At 57.2% G+C, this 22,942-nt stretch overlaps 2 protein-coding genes across 2 annotated transcripts; one reads left to right on the plus strand and one right to left on the minus strand.

Moving 5' to 3' along the window:
• The first annotated feature begins 4,866 nt into the window (after window positions 1-4,866).
• On the plus strand, window positions 4,867-14,410 carry GSK3A (glycogen synthase kinase 3 alpha). Its single transcript, XM_008709711.2, has 11 exons — window positions 4,867-5,149; window positions 7,092-7,279; window positions 8,673-8,756; window positions 8,913-9,023; window positions 10,612-10,742; window positions 10,840-10,946; window positions 11,898-11,995; window positions 12,077-12,172; window positions 12,562-12,748; window positions 13,070-13,162; window positions 13,721-14,410. The coding sequence occupies exons 1-11, from the start codon at window positions 4,867-4,869 to the stop codon at window positions 13,792-13,794; spliced, it is 1,452 nt and encodes a 483-aa protein (XP_008707933.2). The 3' UTR covers window positions 13,795-14,410.
• A 2,153-nt stretch (window positions 14,411-16,563) lies between these two features.
• ZNF526 (zinc finger protein 526) lies at window positions 16,564-20,354 on the minus strand. The gene is given in 3 exon segments (XM_040634047.1): window positions 16,564-17,950; window positions 17,953-19,301; window positions 19,398-20,354. Coding segments are annotated over 2 exon segments (2,055 nt in total). The 5' UTR covers window positions 19,285-19,301; window positions 19,398-20,354; the 3' UTR covers window positions 16,564-17,227.
• Between the last annotated feature and the right edge of the window lie 2,588 nt (window positions 20,355-22,942).

Here is a 22,942-nt window from a genome sequence, read left to right on the forward strand (position 1 = left end):
CCCTGCCTCCTCCCCTTTCCTGCCCCATGTTTTGTATAAAACTTTTAATTTCTTTTTTTTAATGGTGAGGGTGGGTGGGTGCCCAGGGCTGGGGGCTTTCCCCTATCTGTGGGTTTCTAAGCTCCAGGCAAAGTGGTGGTGGGGGGTTGGGAGGGGGGAGTTGAGGGGGCCACCTCCATTCTGGGGAATTTATATTTGAACCGAAGCACTGGCCTCAATGCCCAGGAACGTTTTTTATTACAATCGCTTAGGAAGTAAAAGCCTTGTCTCCCTCCCTATTCTCTGCCTCCTGTCCCTGTCCCTTTCCACTCCCGGCCATCTTCAGCCCCTATCCTGCCTTCCCTGCCCCTCCAGGGGCCCTGAGTGCCTGGGTTTCTTATACCCCACAGGGTTGCAGCAGGGGAGGGAGGGACATTTTATGATGAACCAAAAATTCCATGTTGGGGGGTGGGGGGCAGAGGAGGGGGAGGGGTGCCACCCATAGGCCACAAATCTCTACAAGTGCCTGCTATTCCCTATCCCACTCCCTACCCCAGCACTGGTCCAAACCCTTCACCCCCAGCTGCTCCTAGGACTAGCCCATAGGCAGGCGGGTGGGGGGGTGGGAAGGGGGTGCCCTGAAACCAAACTGGAAGCCCCCTCTGCCTCCTAGCTGGGGCCCCTGGGGTGGGGGTCTGTGGTCAAGCCTTATTCTGTATTGGGGATGGGGGGGGAGGGAAGTTGGGGGGCTGCTGGAGAATGTATTCAAAACAATAAAACTTTGGACCTTTGGATGCGGTGATCTGTCCTGGGTGCTGGGTACCACCACCACGAGGTCACAGCCTCTGGTTCGGAAAGACAGGAGCCTGGACTGGCCGTCCGGTGGATCAGTGGTCAGAGGGTCTAACCCCATCTGAATGGGTCCAATCAGTCCTGGAAAATGATCTGACTTGGGGGGGGCACATAACCCCCAGGGCCTGATGATAAAGGTCTCCGGCATCCTGTGGCCCTCTGACAGCTCCCCTATTCCGTAGGGATCCGCTGGTCCTTGGAATCATGCTACTGCCCTTGCTCATCTGATCACCCGAACTGTCTTTCTGGTTCTGTGTATTCCTGTCTGCGTCCCCATGGCCTGGAGCAGGACTGGCAACAGGCCTGCAGTATCTCTTGAAATGTAGACCTTCCACGGTTCCTTAGTGGTCTGTCGAACCGCGGGAACATCCTTTGCCCACAAGTAGAGAAGGGACAGGCTTCGTTGTAGTTGCTACTGATGGACTTGCTGTGTGCCCAGCACCTGCTGCCTATTTAGCTGCAGTGCTCTATCTAACACATCCTGCAGGGTGGGGCAAGTGGCTCAGTGAAATGACTTGCCCCAGGTCCGAAGCCCAGGCAGGACTTCCAATGAGGTCTGCTTCTGAAGCCCATGCTCTTTCGACCACTCTTTTCTTCTTAAGGCCAGGACGATTGGATCTAGACAAAGGTCTCCAGATCATAGACTTTGAAAGGTGAGCTTATAAAGCTAGAAGCTCAAGTTGGAGAGCTTGATTCAGGGATGAAAGACTCAGGAGGAATTCGAGCTGAAAGGGTCCTTAGGGACAGCCCAACCCCTTCAGTGCAGGTGAGGTGCCGGAGGCCCAGAGAGAGGAAGGAGTTTCCCTAAGGCCACACAGCTAAGAAATGGAGTGGGAATTGAGGACTCAGGCCTGTTGGACTGGCTTCACAGAGAAACTCCACCCTGCGCAGCTCTGAGGGGGAAGGAACTGGCAGCTCCTATCTACTCAGGCTTCACCCTCATTTCCTGCCAGCCCAGGGTGGGTGGTCCCAGATGATGTCGATTGGCAGTGAAGAGAGGATTCAGGGCTGGGGGACTGGCAGGAAACCGAGGCTCCCTTGGCAGCCTGCGGGCAACTGCTCCCTCTCCTGGGTGATGTAAGTCACTCCCTGGGGTGGGGGCCACTGGGCTATTTCTGGAAGTTGGGATGAGGCATGTCTCCTGGCAACATAGATGCAACAGAGTTGGTGGTGGTGGTGTGATGGAGAAAGGGGGATGTTATCACTGGGGGGAGGAGGGAGGACCCGAACTAGTAGCCTCAGCCCGATTCCAGTGCCTTCAGAACACCTCTAACCAGGTCTAATATGGATTAAAAAGTGCTCAGCTCCAGAACTGCTCTCCAGGTCAGACCACAGCCGCGCCAGACTTGTTGCCCCCAATTCTGACCCAGTGGGATGTCACAGGTAGCATCTGGTCTTGAAAACTCCAGCAGCTCCTCTAATCTCTCATGACTCACCTAAGTCTATTCAGTTTCTGCAAGACCACACCCTTGCTCCCTTCCACATCCCAGGATCTCTGATTCCAAATAGAAAGCCCTTTATAGATCTCACAACATTTCATCAATTCATCCTTTCAGAGACCCTCTTCATGCCTATGACCCCCAGCACCCTCCCCAGCCCCCCCAGACCCCAAAGCTCCTTCCTCCTGCTTCTTAAACATCGCTCAACCTTTTGGGTCCCTCAGAGATCCCCTCAGTCAGCAGCAGTTTCTTGGAATCCCACAGACCTTTTAAAGACGCTCCAAATCCCCTGTGACTTCTCCACTGGTCCCCATAAGCCCCCTTCACTTCTCCACGGCCTTCCCCGAGCACCTCCAGACACCCACAGGCCCCTTACAGCCACTTACAATCTGCCCTAGCACCCCTCAAGAAACGTTCTCACCCCTGCAAACACCCTAGTAAGATTCCCTCAGACGGTCGCCCTCGGACTCCCACGGACCCCAATCCCTTCGTGGCGGTTGCCCACGAGCCGTCCACTGCGCGTGTCCTATGAGTTCTGTCCGTTAAGTAACCGCCCCCATCCCGCCCCCGCTCTGCTGCCCTTTTGGGCCTTTTTGGTCCAGTGTAGGATTTCCCATGCTTGGGGATTGACTCAGATTTTTGCTTTTCATCTCTGAGCTGCCGTCAGAGGGCAGCAACCACCATTTGGCTGAAAAACTACAACTTCCAGAAACACCCGCTCTGGACTGTTTCTAATGCAGGAGCCTTCGTTGAAAAGGGAGCGGAAGTATGTCGCGCTTTGCCTTTTGGTTATTGTAGTCCGAGAAGGCCTCAGCGAGACTGTCGGCCTGGCCCCAGGGGTCTGTGGGTCCGTTGGGAATTAGTCAGCCCGAACGGCCGAAGACTTTTTCGGGCTTCAGAAAGGGCAGGACAGTTAGTATGAACATAGCCTCAGATTAAAGTGAAGTCTAGAGACTCCATTTCCCATTATTCTATGAGACAGGAGGGGCCGAGGATGATTTCATTCTAGTTCCAAGTATTTCCGGGACACACACACACACACACACACACACACACACACACGTGTACACACGCCCTCACACGAACTCCGTTTCCCAGCATCCTTTGGGGATAGGGTCTTTCCGGGTATTAATCGATAAATTGGGCGACCTAGTCCGTGCACAAAACCCGAGGCTACTAATAGCCGGTTTCCTTGTTTTGGGCCCTCCAGGATCCTGTAAACTTAGGAAGCGGGAGGACGCAAAAGGCTGAAAGGGGATTCCAAACAGAAATTCTGTTTTCATCTGTTTTAACGCTCGTCTCACCCTCTTGGTGCAACCCACGTTAGTTAAAAAAAAAAAAAAAAAAAAAAAAAAAAAAAAAAAAGCTAGAATGTATTTGAAGACTATTGTTCTGAGAGGCCACCGGGAACTTTGTTCCCCAAATTGTTTGAGGGGTATTTTTCCTTTCTGATTTGTGGAAACTTGGAATTTGGAATGTTTGGACTCCATTTTTCTGCAGCCCTCGATCAACTTGGGGCCTAGGGAGTGGAAGGAGGCGTTGAACACTCTGCAGTCTCCCCCAAGGGGCTGATGTCTTTCACCTTTGGCTCACGCTTTCCCAAAAGTACCGATTGAACTTCACTTCCCAGCAAGCCTCTGCAGTCTCTTTTCATAAAGGGTCAGGATCCAGTCTGGACTATTACCCAGTATGCTCCGGGCTCGTGGTAGATCCCTCCCCTTCAAATGGAGAGGCTGCCTTGAACTCCATTTCCCAGAAGACACAAAGGCTCACTGTAGCAACTATTCTGAAGCCTTGGTGTTGACTACATTTCCCGGCAGGGACTGCGGCCTATCATACGAGGGCAGAGAAACGCCGTACCTACCTATTCTATTTCCTAGCCTATCTCTGTAATTGCAGTGTCCACTTGGGGCTTGGGGAGCACATGGGACTCCATTTCCCGGCGTGCTTTGGAGGTCGCGTTACACCTGCAATGCGGTGAGGGCGCGGCTACGACTCCATTTCCCGGCTTGCCTCAGGGCCCGATATCTGCAGATGCACGGGCGCCGACTCAATTTCCCACAGTGCACCTGGCGCCGATCGGCATACACAGCCAATAGACTAAATGAGCGTCTGGACTCCGTTTCCCGGCGTGCATCAGACCTACAAAGCTCACCGAAAAAGTGGCTCAACTACCTTTCTGAAACAAACCTAGGGCTCGCAGTTGCTGCAGTGGAGTGAGTGTGTGACTCTGACTCCACTTCCCAAAGTCCTTCAGAGGCCGCCGTCGACACATTCCGCTGACTTATTGCCCAGGACTCTCCTGACGTGCAACGCGACCCGTCACTCCCACGCCGCGATCGGCTCTGAGTCCTTTGCAGACTCCATTTCCCGGCGTGCCACGCGGTTCTCTGTGCGGACCGAGGGCGGCGACGGCGGCGCGTAGGGCAGGCGGACTGCATCTCCCGGCGTGCCCCGCGGCGGGCGCTGGGCCGGAGCCGGAGCCCGAGCGGCGCGGCCTGGAAGAGGCCAGAGCCCGGGGGAGGCGGCGGCAGCGGCGGCGGCGGGGGCAGCCCGGGCAGCCCGAGCCCCGCGGCCTGGGCCTGCGCTCGGCGCCATGAGCGGCGGCGCGCCTTCAGGGGGCGGCCCTGGGGGCTCGGGCCGGGCGCGGACCAGCTCGTTCGCGGAGCCAGGCGGCGGAGGCGGCGGCGGCGGCGGCGGCCCCGGGGGCTCGGCCTCCGGCCCGGGCGGCAGCGGCGGTGGGAAGGTGTCAGTCGGAGCCATGGGTGGGGGCGTGGGGGCCTCGAGCTCCGGGGGTGGCCCCAGCGGCAGCGGCGGAGGAGGCAGCGGCGGCCCCGGTGCGGGCACTAGCTTCCCGCCGCCCGGAGTGAAGCTGGGCCGTGAGTATTAGCCGCGTCTGTGGGGGGTGGAGATCAGGGTTCCTGAAGCCCTTCAGACGTCGATCAGGTTCTTCCATATGCCGAGATAGGAGCTCCAGCTCACTGTGCTTCCTAAAGATGGAATCTGAGCTCTCCCCCTCCCAGAGAAAGGGATTTGAGGGGTTACCATCAATTGGAGTTTAGGTTTAGAATTAGTAATCCTTAAAAAACCCAGGGGTCACAGGTTCCTGTTCTTCCAGTATCGAGGTCTTGGATCCTTGAGCCTCAAAAACAGGAATCTGATGTTGCCATCCATTAGACAACAGGATCAGGAGTCATCGTCGCTTGCAAATGGGGCTAGAGAGTTATTGTTCCCAAAAAGCATAAGATCACCATCACCCCAAAAGGGGGATCTGAATTTGCTCTCCTTTAGAGAATGGAGATTTAGAGTGACTATCACATAGAAACGGATTTGGGCTTACTCTGTCCCCAGAAAGTAGGGTCAGGGCTTCCCAAACATGGTACCCAGGCAATCTTTGATTTTAAAACGCAAGACCTGTTACCATCACCCATCTATAACAGGTAGAACCGTATCTCCAATGATAGAAATTAATGGTTGCTGCTTCTTAGAAATAAGGACAAACTGAGAATCAGTGCATCCTGCAGATCAAGTCCATAGTCACTTTTCTTCAAAAAGCTTGGCTTGGGGTGCCTGGGTCGTTCAGTCGGTAAGAGTATGCAACTCTTGATCTTGGGGTCATGAGTTTGAGCCTCACGTTGGGGGTAGAATTTACTAAAAACAAAACAAAACAACCCCCCCCCCCCAAAACAAACCCACAGAACAAAACAAAGCAAAAAAACAAAACAAAACAAAAAACCCCAAACAGAAAATTTGTCGTGGTGGGTCTTCTTCCACAAAAATGGAACAGAGTCAGGAAGGTTCACAGTTACCCATAAAATCTGAAGTTAAACCTCTTTCGTTATCCTGAGGGATGGTGTCGCTGGCTCTGGAAGAATAGCTATGTAGAATGATCTCCTTTCAAAAGAAGGTGTCACTGGTCCTTCAAAACGGACTTGATTCCTTGATTCATCAATGACCCCTTTACTTTGGGGAACTGATGAAAGGTTCCCCAAAGAAAGGATCACTCTTCCCTAAGAATGCCACAGAAGTTTGCTGCTGTCTAGAGAATGGAACTGGAAATTAGAACTTTCCTTCAAAGGACTGAGGCCTGGATAGCCCCTTGTTAATAGAGGTCACATTCACCATTCCCACCACTTAGTATTGTCCATTGGGGACCACCCCAATACATGAAGGGGTCTGGGGCTCTGGACCACACAGATGGGGGAGGTCAGGTCAGCACCTTTTCTAACCCTGAAGTATTTGGGGAAGGTCTAACTGTCCCCAAAAAGTGAGAGTCCTGGCACTGGCATTCATGCCTGGAGGCGTCCTCTCTGCCACCAAAATCCAGTGGCAGTTACCAGCTCTACCAAGGAGGACTTAGAGGTCACTGTCCCCCAGGCTGTCAGAAGGGCTAGTGCTTTCCTAAAGCAAAAGTACCTCAGGGTTACTGCTCTGATAAGTGGAGGAGACTGGGGCAGGCAGTAAGCTCAGAGTGGATAGAGTCAGCATCTGGGAGTGTGAAGATGCCCTCAAACCAAGAGGGACCAGTGATTTACTGCTTACTAGAGGTAGAAATTACGGCTTATCAACACTTGAACAGCAAGAGGTTTAGGTGTCAGTGTCCTCCCACATGAGAAGAGGCAGGATTTAGGGTTCCCTGAAGGGAAGAGGAGAAAGGGCGCCTGGAGGCATCCAACACCCACCTTTTCTCAAAGACAAGGAAGGGGCAGGGACGCCCCCAGTGAGCATCCTGCAGCGATTCCCCTCCCTCCCACAGCCCTATGGTCGGGTGGTGGCAAGAGGGGGAAGGTCGGTGGATCGTGTGTCCCCTTTGTTCCCCAGGCGATAGCGGGAAGGTGACCACAGTGGTAGCCACTCTAGGCCAAGGCCCGGAACGCTCCCAGGAGGTGGCCTACACAGACATCAAAGTCATCGGCAACGGCTCGTTTGGGGTCGTGTACCAGGCGCGCCTGGCGGAGACCAGGGAGCTGGTGGCCATCAAGAAGGTTCTCCAGGACAAGAGGTTCAAGGTAACTTGGGGCGAATGGGGACAAGGAGGTGTGACCAGGCATGATTGGCAAGAGGGCTCTACTGAGAGCACTGGACTTGGGTTTCCACAGGGGATCTGAACATGGGCCAGAGAAGGGAAGAAGAAGGGAGTGAATTGTGTGGAAGATAGGGGTGTGGGTTCCAAGAGAGCCCGGAGCTGATGTTTATTGGGCTTTGGCTCGGTGTGAAGTGCTTTGTGGGTAAGTTCTTATTTAATTCACATGAAGATTCTCTGAGAGTAGGTGTTGGTGTATTACTAAGACTGAGACTCGGATGAGAATTGAGTCGAGGGCAAGACCAGACTCTGGCTTGTCTGATTCTGAAGCTGCCCGCCTTACGCACTAAGTTAGCCTTCTGCACAGAGGGGGAAAGAAATCTGGGAGAGGTGATGAGTGTGTTTGTGAAGGTCGTGCTCTGACCCAGGTGCTTGGCAAGCGCAGGGTGAAATCCAGCCTGTCCTATGCTCACCAAACCATCTGCCTTGGTGTGGGGCTCTGTTCCCCTGAGGAAGGGGCGCCCTTTCCTCCTTGATACAGCTGTGCCCTGTAACCTAGTGGAGGCCCAGGGAATAAGGCGGAGGTGGAGGAGCTGGAAGTTGAGGGCTACTCAGCGTGGCGAGGACCGGTGTTTCGGAGCTTAGGCTAGTCTGGACATAAACGACTCGAATCTAGGCTGGGAGGGAACCAGGTCAGGGCCTGGGTCTTGGCAGTGAGAGCCCTCGGGCAGGAGGAGCTTCAGAGCGTGGGTCAGAATTGGATTAGTGTTGAGTCCCAGAAGTGAGAGGGGTCTGAAGGCAGGTGTTCCGAGGCCAGAACTCGGGAACAGAGAATAGGGAAGAGACCGAGACTGTGTCTCGGAGAAGAGGCTGAGGCTGGACCCCCTTTGGGAAGATGGAAGTCTGGAGCTTGATACTCAGGATCCGAGTCAGGGTTCAAAGGCCCAGATGCCTCTAGGGGAAGCAATAGAGAGGAGTGGGGACCAGAGTGAATTGGATGGCCAGTACTCATTTTTTGTCACTTGGGCCTTGTGTGGCCATGTCATCTGATTATTCAAGACAAGCTGGAAAACTGACTTTATATGTGAAGACATTTGATTTTCAAAAGTCAGCAATACATTGGACACTTTCGAACAGTGGGCTGAAAAAAGCTCATCTGTAGGTTGGCTTAGTCCATAGGCTTCCAGCTTGTATGTGAGGGGAATGGGTTGGGGTGAGGAATTAGGGGCTGCCTCAGAGGGCCCTGGAGCCAGGATGCAAGGAGTCGGTGCCTGGCTGTGTTGGCAGGAGTGGAGGAGCAGGGCTGTGGCGAGGGGCACCAGGGAGGGGAGGCAGGGAGAGTCGGCTGTTGTCTGAGGCGCTTTCCCTTTGCTCCCAAGAACCGAGAGCTGCAGATTATGCGTAAGCTGGACCACTGCAATATCGTGAGGCTGAGATACTTCTTCTACTCCAGTGGGGAGAAGGTGAGGCCTTGGGTGTGCGGGGGAGTCCTCCACCCGAGTTCCTGCCTGCCTTTCCTGTGACTGCCAGTCCTTCCCCCATTATCCCCCACGAGCCTGCCCTCCCCCTCCCCCGCCTGTTCCTCACAGTGCCTCACACCTCTCCTTTGCTCTCTGCAGAAAGACGAGCTTTATCTAAATCTGGTGCTGGAATACGTGCCCGAGACAGTGTACCGGGTGGCCCGCCATTTCACCAAGGCCAAGTTGACCATCCCCATCATCTATGTCAAGGTGGGCGGGCAGGCAGGCTGTTGGGACCCAGGCCCACAAAGCCAGGGGCCTTGGATCCTCCTGTCTTCTGTGGGTTCCCTCCTCCTCCAAATTTGTGTTGCACTCTGGAGGCCTCGTGTTCCCCGCCCTTGTCTCCATAACCGCCATAGACGGAGCTTGCCCAGTGCAGGGCAGGCCACCCTGAGGCCTGACCGAATCAGGGAGGCAGGCTGACGGGGGTCTGCGGAGACTGCAAGGTACCTGGTCAGGTCCACGCTGGGAGCCCAGTGGCACTGGTGGTGTTGGTGGAGTTAGCGCAGAATTGGGGTGGGGCCTGAGAATGCCAGGGGAGAGACACTGAGGTCCGAGTCCTGGCCTTGGGAGCCTTGGCAGAGGGGGGTGGGAAGGAGGCAGGGCTGGAGGAAAGCATGTGTCTTCCTCATCTGTGCAGGCTCATTCCCCAGGGCCTGGTGCTGTGCCCTGGGTGTTACTATCCCTTAGCAGGTGTTCGAATGAATGGATGAATGAATCAATGAGCCGAGGGCTGATGTGGAGAGCAGAGGCTGCAGCAGCCTTCTGCATCGGGAGGAGGTGGGTGGGTTCCAGTTTGATGAAGGGTGCTCCTCCTGCTTGCTTTAAGAACCCTGAGCCTAGGTGGGCCGCAGAGCTCTACCGGTGGTTGGTGTTGGGGGATCCTGCCTCCCGGGAGGGGAGTCCTCTGGTTTGGTGAATCCCTACTGTGGCTGTCTGTGTGCTGACCCCAGCACTGAGCCATTCCAGAAGCCCAGTTGACTGAGACCCAGGCTTTGCTCCGGAAGAGCTCTCAGTTTAGCCGAGTGGACAGCTGTTGTCACAAAGAACTATAAAACGACTAGCAACTGCCATACTAGAAGGAGCACAGGGAATTCTGGAAACGGGCCCCCAGGCCTGCCTGCTTTGGGGGTAAGAAGGATTAAGGAAGGCTTCTGGGAGCTCATCAGGTGCCGGGTGAGGAAGCAGCATCTCTAGCCAAGGGCAGCGGAAACCGAGGAGGATGGGGGCCCAGGAAGCTGGCCTGAGCAGTGCCTACATGCTGGGCACTGGTCTGGGCCCTGGGGGATGCAGCAGTGGGGAACACACCGAGATCCCCGCTCTCTTGGCACTCATGTTCTAATCAGTGGGAGGGAGAGTGGCAAGAAAATCCAGCTGGAGAGAGGCTAGCCCGTGGGTGGTTTTGACTGGCAGGCGAAGGCAGCTGAGCCCTTCCTATAGCCAGTGGTTTTGGAGCTGAGCGACTGGCTCCCCCAAGGCCTTCCTGACGGCTGTGTCTCTTTGTCAGGCTTCTGCCGAGGTGTGTGGCTGAGGTGGTATTCCCAAAGTGGGGAGCGGCAGCAGCCCGGGAGGGCCTGTTGCAGATGCCCCATCCTGAACTTATAGAACCGGAAACTCTGGGAGGGGGCCCAGGGGTCCCTCTTTTAAACAAGCCCGCCAAGTGATTCTGGTGCACACTAGAGTGAGGACCCCGGGGCTGCGGAAGAGGTTTTGAGCCAGGGAGAGGGGCTGGCGAGAGCGGAGCAGGCGCTCTGTGGGCGGAGCCGGGCTGCAGCTGTCTGTCCCCTGCCCCTCCCAGGTGTACATGTACCAGCTCTTCCGGAGCTTGGCCTACATCCACTCCCAGGGGGTGTGTCACCGTGACATCAAGCCCCAGAATCTGCTGGTGGACCCCGACACTGCTGTCCTCAAGCTCTGCGATTTTGGCAGGTGGGCCTGACCTGGGGTGCGCTGTGTGGCTGAAGGGGCGAGGCGGGGGGACCCCAACCCTTGCCTGCTGTTTACTCCTGCCTCTCTCTTCCCACAGTGCAAAGCAGCTGGTCCGGGGGGAGCCCAACGTCTCCTACATCTGTTCTCGCTACTACCGGGCCCCGGAGCTGATCTTCGGAGCCACTGATTACACGTCGTCCATTGGTCAGACTTACGGGAGGCCGGGGGTGGGGAGCGGCAGGCAGGGCAGCTTTTGCCTTCTTTCTGCGTGCCGTCTGCCACGCTCGGTGATGACACGCTTAACCTGTGTTCTTTTATCCAGTCCTCACAAACTTTGGAGGGCGATGCTGGTGTCTGCTCGTTTCACAGATGAGCAGCCCGAGGCCGAGCGCGGTGAGGCCGCCTGCCTGCATTCGCACTGCTGGGGCTGGGCAGGGCTGGGCTTTGAAAGCTGACCTGACTCCAGAGTCCACTCCCGCTCTGGAACCTCCCAGTCAGCCTTCTCTTCTTGGCCTGGGGGGAGGGGCTGCCGGTGACCTTGGAGGCAAAGCTTACCAGCTGGAGGGTGTGACTTGCTCCCCCCGGCCTCTGGGGCCTTCCCCGCTGGTGGGGATGACAGTGCTCCTTTCCAGGCTTGAGGAGAGGGCCGGAAGGGGTTGGGAGAGAATGTTCAGCAGCAGCGTGAAGTAACTGCCTGGTCCTTAGGGGTGAACTTGTGCCTCAGGGGTCAAGGTACAGACCAGGGAGGGGGCGAGACTACCAGCCTGTAGCTGTTCCCGAGGGCAGGATAGAGCCTAGGCCTAGGACTTCAGGCTTGCCCTTCTCGTGGCCCAGAGAACACGGAAGCCTGTTCTAGGTATGTTGGGCTGCCCGGAGGCTAGAGGCAGAGCAGGGGCTTCCTGGGGTCGCTGAGGGGAGAGAGGCAAGGAAGGCGGCAGACACTTGGATCACAGAGTGCGGTGCAGTCAGGCAGACCTGGACGTTCAGCAGCAGGTTCCCGTGTCCCTAAACTGTGTGGGACCTGGAGCGGGTGCTTCCTCTCGGGGCCCAGAAAATGGGGCTCCCTCCTGGCACCCTCAGGAGGAGTGCGGGGGAGAGAGGTGTTTGTGAGGCGATGGGTGGGGCAGCCCTGACCCTCCCCGCATTCCCCTTCAGATGTGTGGTCAGCCGGCTGCGTACTGGCGGAGCTCCTCCTGGGCCAGCCCATCTTCCCTGGGGACAGCGGGGTAGACCAGCTGGTGGAGATCATCAAGGTGAGCGCACGCCGGGGCGGGGGATGGGCGGGGGGGCTGAGGGGTAGGGGCTTTGGCTCACACCCCTCCCTCCCTCTCCAGGTGCTGGGAACACCAACCCGGGAACAGATCCGAGAGATGAACCCCAACTACACGGAGTTCAAGTTTCCCCAGATTAAAGCTCACCCCTGGACAAAGGTGGGGTGGGGCTAGGGGGCTCAGGCAGCACGGCCGAGGTGCCCTTTGGAGGCCAGCTGGTCTGGGGACCTGGCTATAGAGTCAGGGCTTGGGAGTGGGTCCGTAACTCATCAGACTCCAAAGTTTATGGCATCTTCCATCCTCTAGAAGTTGAGGGTCCATGGTAAGTTCGAGAGTGCCATTTTTCTGTTGGGGAAACAGGCTCCTTGCAGGGCCTATGCAATGATGGGACCCACGTGAGCTGCTCACCCCAAAGAAAGTGGCTTCCCACAAACGAGGTTGTGCCTCGTTTGGAAAGTGGGGGTGCGGGAGTCAGGCTGGAGCAGCGGGTGCAGGAGTCCACGTGCCTGGGCGGTTCACCCTCCTGACCGCTCTCCCTTACCCCTAAGGTGTTCAAATCTCGAACGCCGCCGGAGGCCATTGCACTCTGCTCTAGCCTGCTGGAGTACACACCGTCCTCAAGGCTCTCCCCCCTGGAAGCCTGCGCCCACAGCTTCTTTGATGAATTGCGATGTCACGGAACCCAGCTCCCCAACAACCGCCCGCTTCCCCCGCTCTTCAATTTCAGTCCTGGAGGTGAGGGCACAGCTTGGGAAGTGGGGAGCCGGAAGGGCAGGCAACGACTGTGGAGGAGGGCTTGGTGTTAAAGATAGGACTGGGGTGCTGGGGGCGGTGCTCGGGAGATGCTCCTGATACAGGAGACCCAAAGCTGCTTCACCCGCGCTCTGTGGTCACCTGGGCTGGGCCCCTTCTGGTTTGTCATTTAAAGCGTTCAGTGGCTACATGTGTCAGCTGGCCTTGCCAAGAGCCGGGTCCCTACCTGGTGCCCCTTTCCAACCCCGACCCCATCTCCCAACACCCTGCCTCCTGACTGGGCATGTCCATTCCTGTCTCTAGAACTCTCCATCCAACCATCTCTCAACGCCATTCTCATCCCTCCTCACTTGAGGTCTCCAGCGGGCACTGCCACCCTCACTCCATCCTCACAAGGTAAGTCGGGGGCCCTCTGCTGTCGATGAAAGCCTTTCTCAGCCTGGGAGGTGAGCCTGTTCCCATGGGCCCCGAGTTCCCCGCACGTGTGGAAATTGTTGACGTCTGATAGCATACTTGCGAACGGTCACCTTTATCGGGTCCCATAGCCTGTATTTGCATTTAAGTGCTAACTGGAAAACCGAAGACATACGTTTGGCTTGCACAAACAAACAAAGTTAAATTTGTTGCCGTTTAAAAATTGAGGCCATTGCTTGTACAAATCCGGATTTCCTGTGTCTCTTGGGGAAGAAGGTCCGACTGGGCAGCTGTGGGCCTGCCTTTCCTCGGGGCAGTGCTGTGAGTTGGGGCCAAGTTCTAGCTGCCCTCTTTTCTGTGGGGCCCGGCTCTGTGGTGAGTCCTCGGTGTCCAACCTGGCCCTTTGGCATTGGAGTATGCAGCGCTGGACCTGAAGTGGCAGCTGTCCGTTTCTGATGTAGCGTCCCCTACCGGGTTCCTGCTCTTGGGCGGGAGGTCTGAGAGGCAAAGGGTAACTGTCTGCTTTTTCCTTCCCCTCAGCTTTAAGTGAGGCTCAGACCGGCCCGGACTGGCAGTCGACCGATGCCACAGCTCCACTCACTAACTCTTCCTGAGGGCCCCACCATCTACCCTTCCATCTGGGAGCCCCCAGTGGGGCTGGGAAGGGGGACCATAGCCCATCAAGCTCCTGACCTGACTGGGCCCCCAGACTAGAGGGCAGAGGTAAATGAGTCCCTGTCCCTACCTCCAGTCCCTCCCTCACCAGCCTCACCCTGTGGTGGGCTTTTTAAGAGGATTTTAACTGGTTGTGGGGAGGGAAGAGAAGGAAGGACAGGGGGTTGGAGGCATGAGGACCTCCTACCCCCTTGGCCCCCTCCCCTCCTCCCAGGCCTACACTCCTCCAACCCCTCCTCCCCTCCTGTGTCCCTTGTAAATAGAACCAGACCAGCCCGTGTACTCCTCTTCCCTTCCCTGGCCCCCCGGGTGTAAATAGATTGTTATAATTTTTTTCTTAAAGAAAACGTCGATTCACACCGTCCAACCTGGCCCGTCCCCCTTCTACAGCTGTGTCCCCCCTCCTGTTCTCTGCCCCTAAGGTCTCCTCCCTCCTCTCCCCACCCTGGAGGGCTGAGGGGGTGGGGGTGGGGGAGCTTCTGATGTCTTAGTTTCCACAGTAAGGTTTGCCTGTGTACAGACCTCCGTTCAATAAATTATTGGCATGAAAACCTGCTTCCTGTCTGGCTGCCTTGTTTCCACAGAGGTGAGGGAGGTGCCTGAGGGGCTGTGCTGGGACAGGATCTCTCAGGCAGGGGAACAGCGGAGAGTGAGGTCAGGCTGGACTGCTCCCGTGCCCAGCTTCCCTGGGCCTCTGCTCTCCTTCACACACGTGAGGAACAAAGTGTGGCTTGTCTACCGCAGAGGCCTCGGGGGAGCTGGCCTCTGGACTCCGCCATCATCCTCTTCTGCCTCCGGAGGGAGGCAGGCACCATCATGCCCAGGTGACAGCTGACAGAACTGGGGATCAGGGGTCAAGGCCACAGAGTGGAAGTGGCAGAGTCAAAACTTGAACAGTGGGCTCTGTGTCCCATAGCCCGAGCTATCTGCTGCTTCACAGGACACCGGACGAGGGGTCACTCAGGCCAAAAACAGCCTGGACACAGACTCTTAGTGGGCACGGACAGCGGCAGAGGAGCAGTCCTTAAACCCCAACAGGTCTCCAAGCTTTCATTTCTGTTCCAAACAGGGCACATACCTGGCCCCCATCTAGGGATGCTGGGAAGGTTGGTGCAGAGAACTTGGCTTCTTCCCTTGCTTTGAAAATATGCTGGGGCCAGATGGTGGGGCCACGGGCAGAGGGAAATGGCACCTCCTCCATGTGATGCCAGTGGCATGTGAGGGCAGGAGGCCCCAGGGGTGGAAGGGGGCCTGGGGAGGAGCAACTGATCCGTCCTCCACTGGACTTCAGTAGTGAAGAAAAAGGGAAGGAGTCTGTCATTTTACGTAAGCTCTACGTCCAGTGGGGTGGGGGTGGGGGCAGCAGCTTGAACTCACAACCCCGAGATCAAGAGTTGCATGCTCTACTGACTGAGCCAGCCAGGTGCCCCAAAAGGGGAATTCTGAACATGTCCCAAGAGTTCAGGGGCTGTTCCTGTGGCATCTGTATAGAGCCCAGAACAATCGCTGGCCTTCCCTGCTCAACACCCTCTGGATATCACCTTGTTTGTAGGATGAAGACATAGAGCAAGCAGACCAGGGAGGGGAGCAGGGCTGGTTCCCCTGCCTCCCTGCTGCTCACGTCTGTTCAGCCACGAGGTCACTGAGGTTGTCCCTTCCCCTCCTCCCACTCCTGTGATTTCTGCCCTAGTCTGGTCCCATCCTTTCCCTCCTAGACCATCTTTGGCTTCCCCCTTGCCCCACCCTGATGCTGGGGAGCCCCAAGCCCCACTTCTGACCCCCCACACCCTGCCCCAATGTCTAGGGCAGGCTTTTCCCGCCTTCCCAGGTCCAGGCCTGCCTCCTTCCCAGACAACTTTCAGCCACAGCCTCCCCTGCCTGAACACCTTGGTCTGCAGAGGCCTGGAGGGAGCCTGCCTCAGGGACCTGCCATAAATCATCTACTTCTGTTTAGAGAGGGAAGGACTGCGACCTTAGGTAACCTTTGAAAAGGTTGGGGATCCCTTCCTGATCCTACGACCTTTGATCTTTCGAGGCCCCAACAAACCCCAACTGCTCTGTGACACCAGCTCACTTTTCCTCCAGTTGTAGCAAACCCTCCTCTGAGCACCACCCCCTCCCCCCACCCGTCTCAGGTCACACTGACTCAACAGTACTGGCTACAGACATGGGCGGAACGGACCTCCTGGATTCAAATAACCACGACACTGCTGCCTAACGTGAGACCTTGGGTGAGTCTCTGTCCTTGTTCTCTCATCCATACAACAGGGCTAATGCTGAGATCACCTCACAGGCCCGCTGGGTCATAAGCCATGTATAGTGCTAACCGCCGTGCCTGCCACGGCTAGGCAGTCGGGTTTGCTGTTATTGTAGCTGTGAATAACTGGACGGTCTCCAAGTATACCAAGAACTCACCCTCTTTGCAGGGCTGTCTGCCTGCTATGTTCTCTTCCTCTTTCGTTAGCAGATTCCTAATTTTTCCTCAAGCACTACGTCCCTGGGGGTGGGGGGAGGGGAGTTGTTTCCTGTTCTGGGATCCCACCGTCCCCGCATATCCCCATCACAGCCCTGAGGATCCTCTCACTGAGCTCTGCCTGCTCCCCAGGGGCAGGGCAGAGGCCCGACTCCTCTCCGGCCCCCAGCATCACCCAGCATGTGCGAGGGAGGCCTGAGGACTCCCAGGCTGAATGAATCAACAAGACGCACTCCAGAGAGCAAGGCCATCTGTACTTGGGTGCTCCTCCTACCCCACTGTGTGCCTCCTGGGGTAGAGCCTGGCTCTGAGTCATTCCTGGGGCTCCGGCACCACCCGGCCCGTGGCGGAGTACCTGGGTACCTACAGATTTCTTTCCACATTGTCAAAAGTGAGCTTAAGGAAGCCCAGAGAAATCAAGTACCTTTCTCCACCAGGCAGAGCCAAGTCCCGGGTGCCCGGGGTCCAGGAGAGGGGAGGGCCTGGGGACAAGGGAGAGCCTAAAGAGGTATTCGACAGTGCCCAGCACCGATGTGGCACGTGGCTGGGGCTCAGGAAAGGTTACCTGACGTTGCTGGGCACCAGGGACATGGATGCGGAACAAAGAGCCTTGGCCGGCCCTGTTTTGAAATGCAGTGGGGTGACCTGGGATGGGTCAACATCAGGCCTCAGAGCCTCCGTTTCCCCACAGGCAGAGAAAAGTGGCGAGAGACACCTGGGCAGGGCTCTTGTGAGGAGTCAGTGGGTAAGAGGCCAGGGTGAATCCACCACCCAGTGGGTGCCAGGAGTGGCTTGCCGGGAGGTGGGGGGGAGTTGGGGAGTGGGGGTCCCCTTGCTCCCCAGAGGGGCCCACAACTGCTGTCGCCACCAAACTCTTTTACTGCCGCTCTTCAGCTGCGTCACACGAAGGCCGTGTCCAACTGCAACAGCCCGCTGGCCTCACTGGCCCCCAGCGCGGCCTGGCACAGCTGCAGCGTGTCCTCGAGTGCCAGCGGCTGGGACGTCTCGATAATGGCGATGGTTTCCCCGAGCTCGGTGCACATGATAGTCTGCTGAGGCTCGGGGGGCGGGGGCGGGGCGGGAGGCGGAGACCGGGGTGGCTGCAGGGGCCCGGGCCGCGCGCGGGCGTGGACCCGCTGGTGCAGTCGCAGGCCGGCCAAGGCGTGGAACCAGCGGCCGCATGCCCCGCAGTAGTAGGGGCTCTTGTTGTACAGGCCGGTGATGGGGAGACGGGGTGCACGGGCGAAGGCCACGGGCCGCAGGTGCAGCCGCCGGTGCTGCTGCAGGTTGGAGCTCTGCGTGAAGCGCTTGCCACAGTCCAGGCACTGGTAGGGCCGCACGCCCGTGTGGGTCAGCTGGTGGCGGCTGAGGTTGGCCAGGGAAGCGAAGGTCTTGCCACACGAGTGGCACTGGAAGGGCCTCTCGCCCGTGTGCGTCCGCAGGTGGTTGCGCACGTGGACCAGCTTCTTGAAGCCCTTGCCGCAGACGCCGCAGCGGTGCCGCCGCTCGGGGGGCCCGTGGACGGCGCGCCGGTGCCGGGAGAGCCGGGAGGCCGAGGCGAAGGACTTGGAGCACTGGGGGCAGGGCAGCTGGGCGGGTGGCATGGGGGGCGGCGGCGGCGGCGGGGCGGCGGCGGCGGCGGGGGCGCGGGCTCGGCGGGCGCCGGGGAGGCTGCCGGTGCCGCTGCTGAGGGGGGCGCCCCACTCTTGCCCGCGTGCGTGCGCCGGTGGTACAGAAACTTGGTCATGTTGCTGAATGTCTTGCCGCAGCGGCAGCGATGCAGGGGGTTGGCAGTGTGCGCCCGCCGGTGAGCCACCAATGTGAGCTCCGTGCCGAAGCCGCGGCCACAGTCCACACAGAGGTAGCGCGCTTCGCCGCGGTGCAGCCGCAGGTGCTGCTCCAGGGAGGCGGCTTTCTTGAAGACTTTGGAGCAGGTGGTGCACTCGTGTGTGCCCCCAACGTGGGCCCGCCCGTGAGCCAGCAGCCGGTTGGCTGAGCTGAAGCTGCGCTGGCACTGGCTGCAGTGGAAAGGGTGGGCCGCCGATGCCGGGCTGCGGGAGGCCCGTCGGTGTCGCCGGCGCGCCTCGGTGGAGGTCCAGTGTTGGGGACAATCCCCACAGCCCTCGGCCCGGCCGGCTGTGGCCCTGTCGCCTCCCGCAGCATCACCACCGACCTCTGCCACCACTTCCTCTTCCTCCTCTGTGTCTAACTCATCGTCTTCCTCCTCCTCCTCTTCCTCCTCCTCCTCTTCTAGCCCGTTACGCTCTTCTTTCTCTAGGGAGTCGAAGTGGGTGCCCTGATGCTCCAAGAACTCCTCAGGAGTGGCACAGAGAGTAGAGCACTCGGGACACTCGTAGGGCTCCATCTTAACTTCAGGTCGGTCGGCGGGTGGAGGGGGTGGTGTCGGTGGGGGTAGCGGGGGCGGCACTGGTGGCTCGGCGGCAGCGGCAGAAAGGTGCTGGGCCTTGCGATGAGCCACCCACAGCTCAGGCGAGGGGAAGAGCTCCTGGCAGTCCCCGCACTGGTACTGGATCTGGCTTGCAGACTCCCGGAGGTGGGCGTCCTGGTGGGCCAGGAGCTCGCCGGGGGACAGGATGAGCTGGCTGCACTCCCCACACTGGAAAGGCCCATCCTCAGTCCCTGCCATGAGCTCCGGCTCCAGGCCAGGATCTTGGGCGGCCAGTGCCTCATCCTCAGTGACAGTGGGCACATGCTGTTCCTGGTGCGAGAGGACTTCCTCCAGCGTGTTGTAGAGGCTGCCACACTCAGAGCACATGAACTGGTGATGCTGGAAGAAAAGGGACGAGGCCAGGGCCTCCCCAGGTGTCATCTCGGTCACCTCTGTTGACATCTCCGACATCTCTGTCATCTCCCCGAACATTGGTGTCGACGTCTCCACCGCCCCTGGTGACATCTGTGTTGGCAGCTCAGCCACCTCAGCCACCACCTCTGCCATGGTGAGGAGGGCAGTGCCTGGACAAACAGGGGGGAGCTGGTGAAACATCAGGAAACCAGGAGGAGCGGGGCGGGGGGCAGCTCAGGAGCTTTCCAGCTTGTCCCCTCACTCACCAGCCTCTATCAATCAGCAAGCCTGGATCCAGTGCTGGAGCCTCAGTTGTCAATGAACATGTGACTCAGAAGCGGACGCATGCCCCATGGTGCCAGACATCTGTTAAGACAGAGACAGCCCCCTTCTGTCTGGCCTCTGATGCTACCGTCCCTCCTTACCTGGAGGGCCTCTTGTGCCCTTTCTAAGAACACATGTCTCTTAACACCTCTTGACCTTTGTCTGGACGGTTTCCACACTGGGCACCCCCTTTCCTCCTACTATACGGACACGCACAGATGCAGCAAAGAGTTCAAGAGCACAGGCTTCTGGACCAGATGCCCTTGGCTTGAATCTGAGCTCCAGCACTTAACTTTCTCTCTCTGATGCTGTTTTGTCACATGTGAAATGGGGTAAAAGTAGGGCAGACCACAAAGGCCCTGGTACCTGAGAAAGGTCAGACAGAACCATGACTTGTAGCTCTCCAGAAATGTTGTTCCTGAACCTGAAGTCTTTCCTGTTGCTATTTCTTCTGCCGGGAAAGTTCTCTCCTTTTCTGATCTAGCAAAACCTTACCCAGCATTTCCTTTGTGAAGCCTTTCCTGACAACATCTCTACATCCTCAGGGGGATGTCCGCTCTTGCCTCGTTGGGGTTCCTATGGTAATCTGTGCTACCTCTATCAAAGCCAATATCACGAGCCTGGGATGCAGTCTGTGCTTCTCTGATTCACTGTAGGGGCTGATGTCACCAACCAAACCATGACCTGGGTCAGGGATTTTTAACTTTTGAACTTCCCTCTACGTGTCCCCATCTCCCCTTCTACAGGTGTGGGCTCAACACAACCCAGACCTCTCACACAGCACGGGCTCAGAGGTGCTTGAGGGAATGACTGCGCCCCTCACAGCTAAGTCTTTGAATCTAACCTCCACTGTCTCCAACTCTTCTTTAACTCAACTGTTAGTGCCAGATGGCCAGGTGGAGTTCCACTTACAGTCAGGCAGGCAAAGTTGCTCATATTAAGCTCCCAGAGAGCAGGGAAGTTAGCCTCTTCATCACTGATACATTTCCAGCACCAAGAACAATGATTAGCCCACAACAGGTACTCAGTAGATATTCTGTGAATGAATAATGCTCCTTCTAGGAAGTGAGGCCATGAGAGTCTAACTCTCCCTGTGCCCATGCCACTTCTCCCAACAGACAACTTTCCCGATGGACCGTGAATTCCCACAATAACATAGCCCAGCACATGACCCTGTTTTCAGTTGATGCCCAATAAATGCTCCTTGAATAAATGATTCACTAAAAGCCCAGGAGTTACTTTTTCTTTACCTGTTCCAACCCCCTCACTAATATTTGAGTTGCCAGGGCCCTGCGCACAACAGCCACTCAATAAAGGATCTTCTTCGAAGGAGTCAACCCAGAGCCCCGGAGTTCAGTTTTTCCTTGTTTATAGCCACACTCCAAATAGAACTCCCATGGGGCGAGGCCCAAGGCCTGGTGTAACGCTTACAAAAAGTAGGCACCCAGTAAATGTCCCTCTAGAAGGTGGCCCGAACAATCTAAAATTTGGACTTTTTGTCTACATTCCTCCTTTCCCAATTGTGGGATTGTGCACTATTGGTGGGGAGGAGATAGGGACTTTTTACACAGATCAGTAAGTCCTTCCAGGAAAGAACCCACCACGGGCCTGGAAGTTCAACTTTTCCGCTACTCGTCCCTTTTCACCAACCAGACTTACAACTCCGCTGCATGAAAGCACCCTGCAAGCGGTGGGGGCGGCGGGCTCCAGGATAGGGTCCTGCACGCCGCACGAGCGGAATCAATGCTCTAGGACACATAGGAAGGAGCGCTCTCCTTCCACTCCACGCCGCTCCCGCCCTAGCGCAGGCCCCAAGACTCTTCGTCCCCCGGTGTCCCCTTCGTTCTCCCTCCGCCCTCTCCGTACGCCCAGCGCTCTCTTCCCCCGCCCGCCCCGCGGCGCCCTCACCCGTCTCTCTTGCCTCCTGCAGCCCCCGCCGCTCTTGACACAGACCCTCTCTGCTCCAGGCGTGCGGGACCCCTCACTATCCACACCTCCCATTGGGCGGTGCCCTTGCCCGTGGTAGCCAATCAGAGCTGGCAGCGAAGGGCACGCGCCCTTGCGCCTGCGTGCTGACGCTCAGGCGGGGTTCGGCGAGTTTCTCCACGCACACAACCGTGCCCTGTGGGCGGAGCTTGGGGCTCAGGCAAGCGCCTGCGCAGTTTTCCTGGGCTGCTCTGCCAAAAATTAAAGTGGTGAGAAGTGGGCATCATTGGAAAGCAGAGGGCCTGTAGAGTGAACGGGGTGGCGGGAGACCTTGACAGAGGTGTTATTTCGTAGCTGAAGGGACTGAGCATCCCTGAGAGCATAGATTTGGAGCCAGACGCACTTGGGGTACTCCTTTCAAGGCCTCGCTTTTACTCCTGTGTAAAATGGGCTTGAATCACATCCACTTCAAAGGCTGTTGAGGGGAATGAATGAAATCAAACATGTAAAAGCGTTCCGCACAGGGTCTGGTACACCGTGGACGCTCACTATAACCCATCTAACATGGACGTAGTCCTTCCCAGTGTGTAAAATCTCTTTCCCTTCCCTCCCACTCTTCAGTTGATTTAACGATATTCATTTATCGGGCACCTACTGTGTCTGGTCCAGGACTAGGCCTCAATAGGTGACAATTGCCATTAGAGAGAGGGACGCTTCCAAGGTTCACTTCTGCAGCCCAAGCAGAGCCAGTGCTGACGCAGTGCCAAGCAGGACCTAGGTCCCCTGCCTTTCAAAGGGAGATAATTCCAGCTGTGGGAACCACTCCGTGGAGGGGACTTGTTTCAAGGTACGTGAGAGCCTTGACCTTGAGTCACCTAAGGTGTGCGTGGGGGTGGGGTGGGGAGGTGGCCACCATGCCCAAGGCCCCGCCTCAGGGGAACTGCTCAGACATGCAGCCTGGACTCCAGTTTTCTTGGTAGGGACCTGCCTTTGCCAGAGTGCCAACTTGTAGGTGCAGGTTAGCCAGGGCATATTGGGAGGTCCCTTGACCTTAGAGGGCAGAGATTGGAAGGGGTTGGGGGGGCGTTTGAGTCAGGAAGAGGGTGTCTAACTGTAACAGGGGACCATGATGGATGCCATCAGGAAGTGAACAGTCAGAATAGAGGGGCCTATTGCAATCGGGAAGGAGGTATTGGTTCCTAACATGAGATGGGGGAGCTTTCTGGTCTTGATCAGGGGAAGGAACTTCAGAGATGGGGGCTTCTGTTGGATGAAAGGAGATTCCAGTTGGGGTCATGAGATGGCACGGTTGGGACGTAGGTTCCTGGTTGCCATTAGGAGTAAGGGGCAGGCTGATGGGGGAGCGTCCAAGTCCAGAGCATAAAGGGCCTGGGAGCTATTTGAAGCCAGGACGGTTGCTATTGTGGTCCTTTGCCATGGACAGCTGGGAACAGTGGTAATGTGGGCGTCTAGATCGTGTTTAGGATGGGGCTGTAGTCCATAAGATGCGTAATTCCAACAGGGCTTGACTTGGGGCAATAAAGACCTGGCGGCTTAAGTG

The sequence above is a fragment of the Ursus maritimus genome, unplaced genomic scaffold, assembly GCF_017311325.1.
Source record: "Ursus maritimus isolate PB19 unplaced genomic scaffold, ASM1731132v1 scaffold_19, whole genome shotgun sequence".
NCBI classification, from domain to species: domain Eukaryota; kingdom Metazoa; phylum Chordata; class Mammalia; order Carnivora; family Ursidae; genus Ursus; species Ursus maritimus.

Bases quoted from the DNA above. Each gene is read 5' to 3' on its own strand.
- GSK3A (XM_008709711.2), top strand. From the start codon at position 4,867: ATGAGCGGCGGCGCGCCTTCAGGGGGCGGCCCTGGGGGCTCGGGCCGG. The intron at 9,024-10,611 runs GTGGGCGGGCAG...TGCCCCTCCCAG, and splicing joins TCCCCATCATCTATGTCAAG to GTGTACATGTACCAGCTCTT. The intron at 13,163-13,720 runs GTAAGTCGGGGG...CCTTCCCCTCAG, and splicing joins CCTCACTCCATCCTCACAAG to CTTTAAGTGAGGCTCAGACC.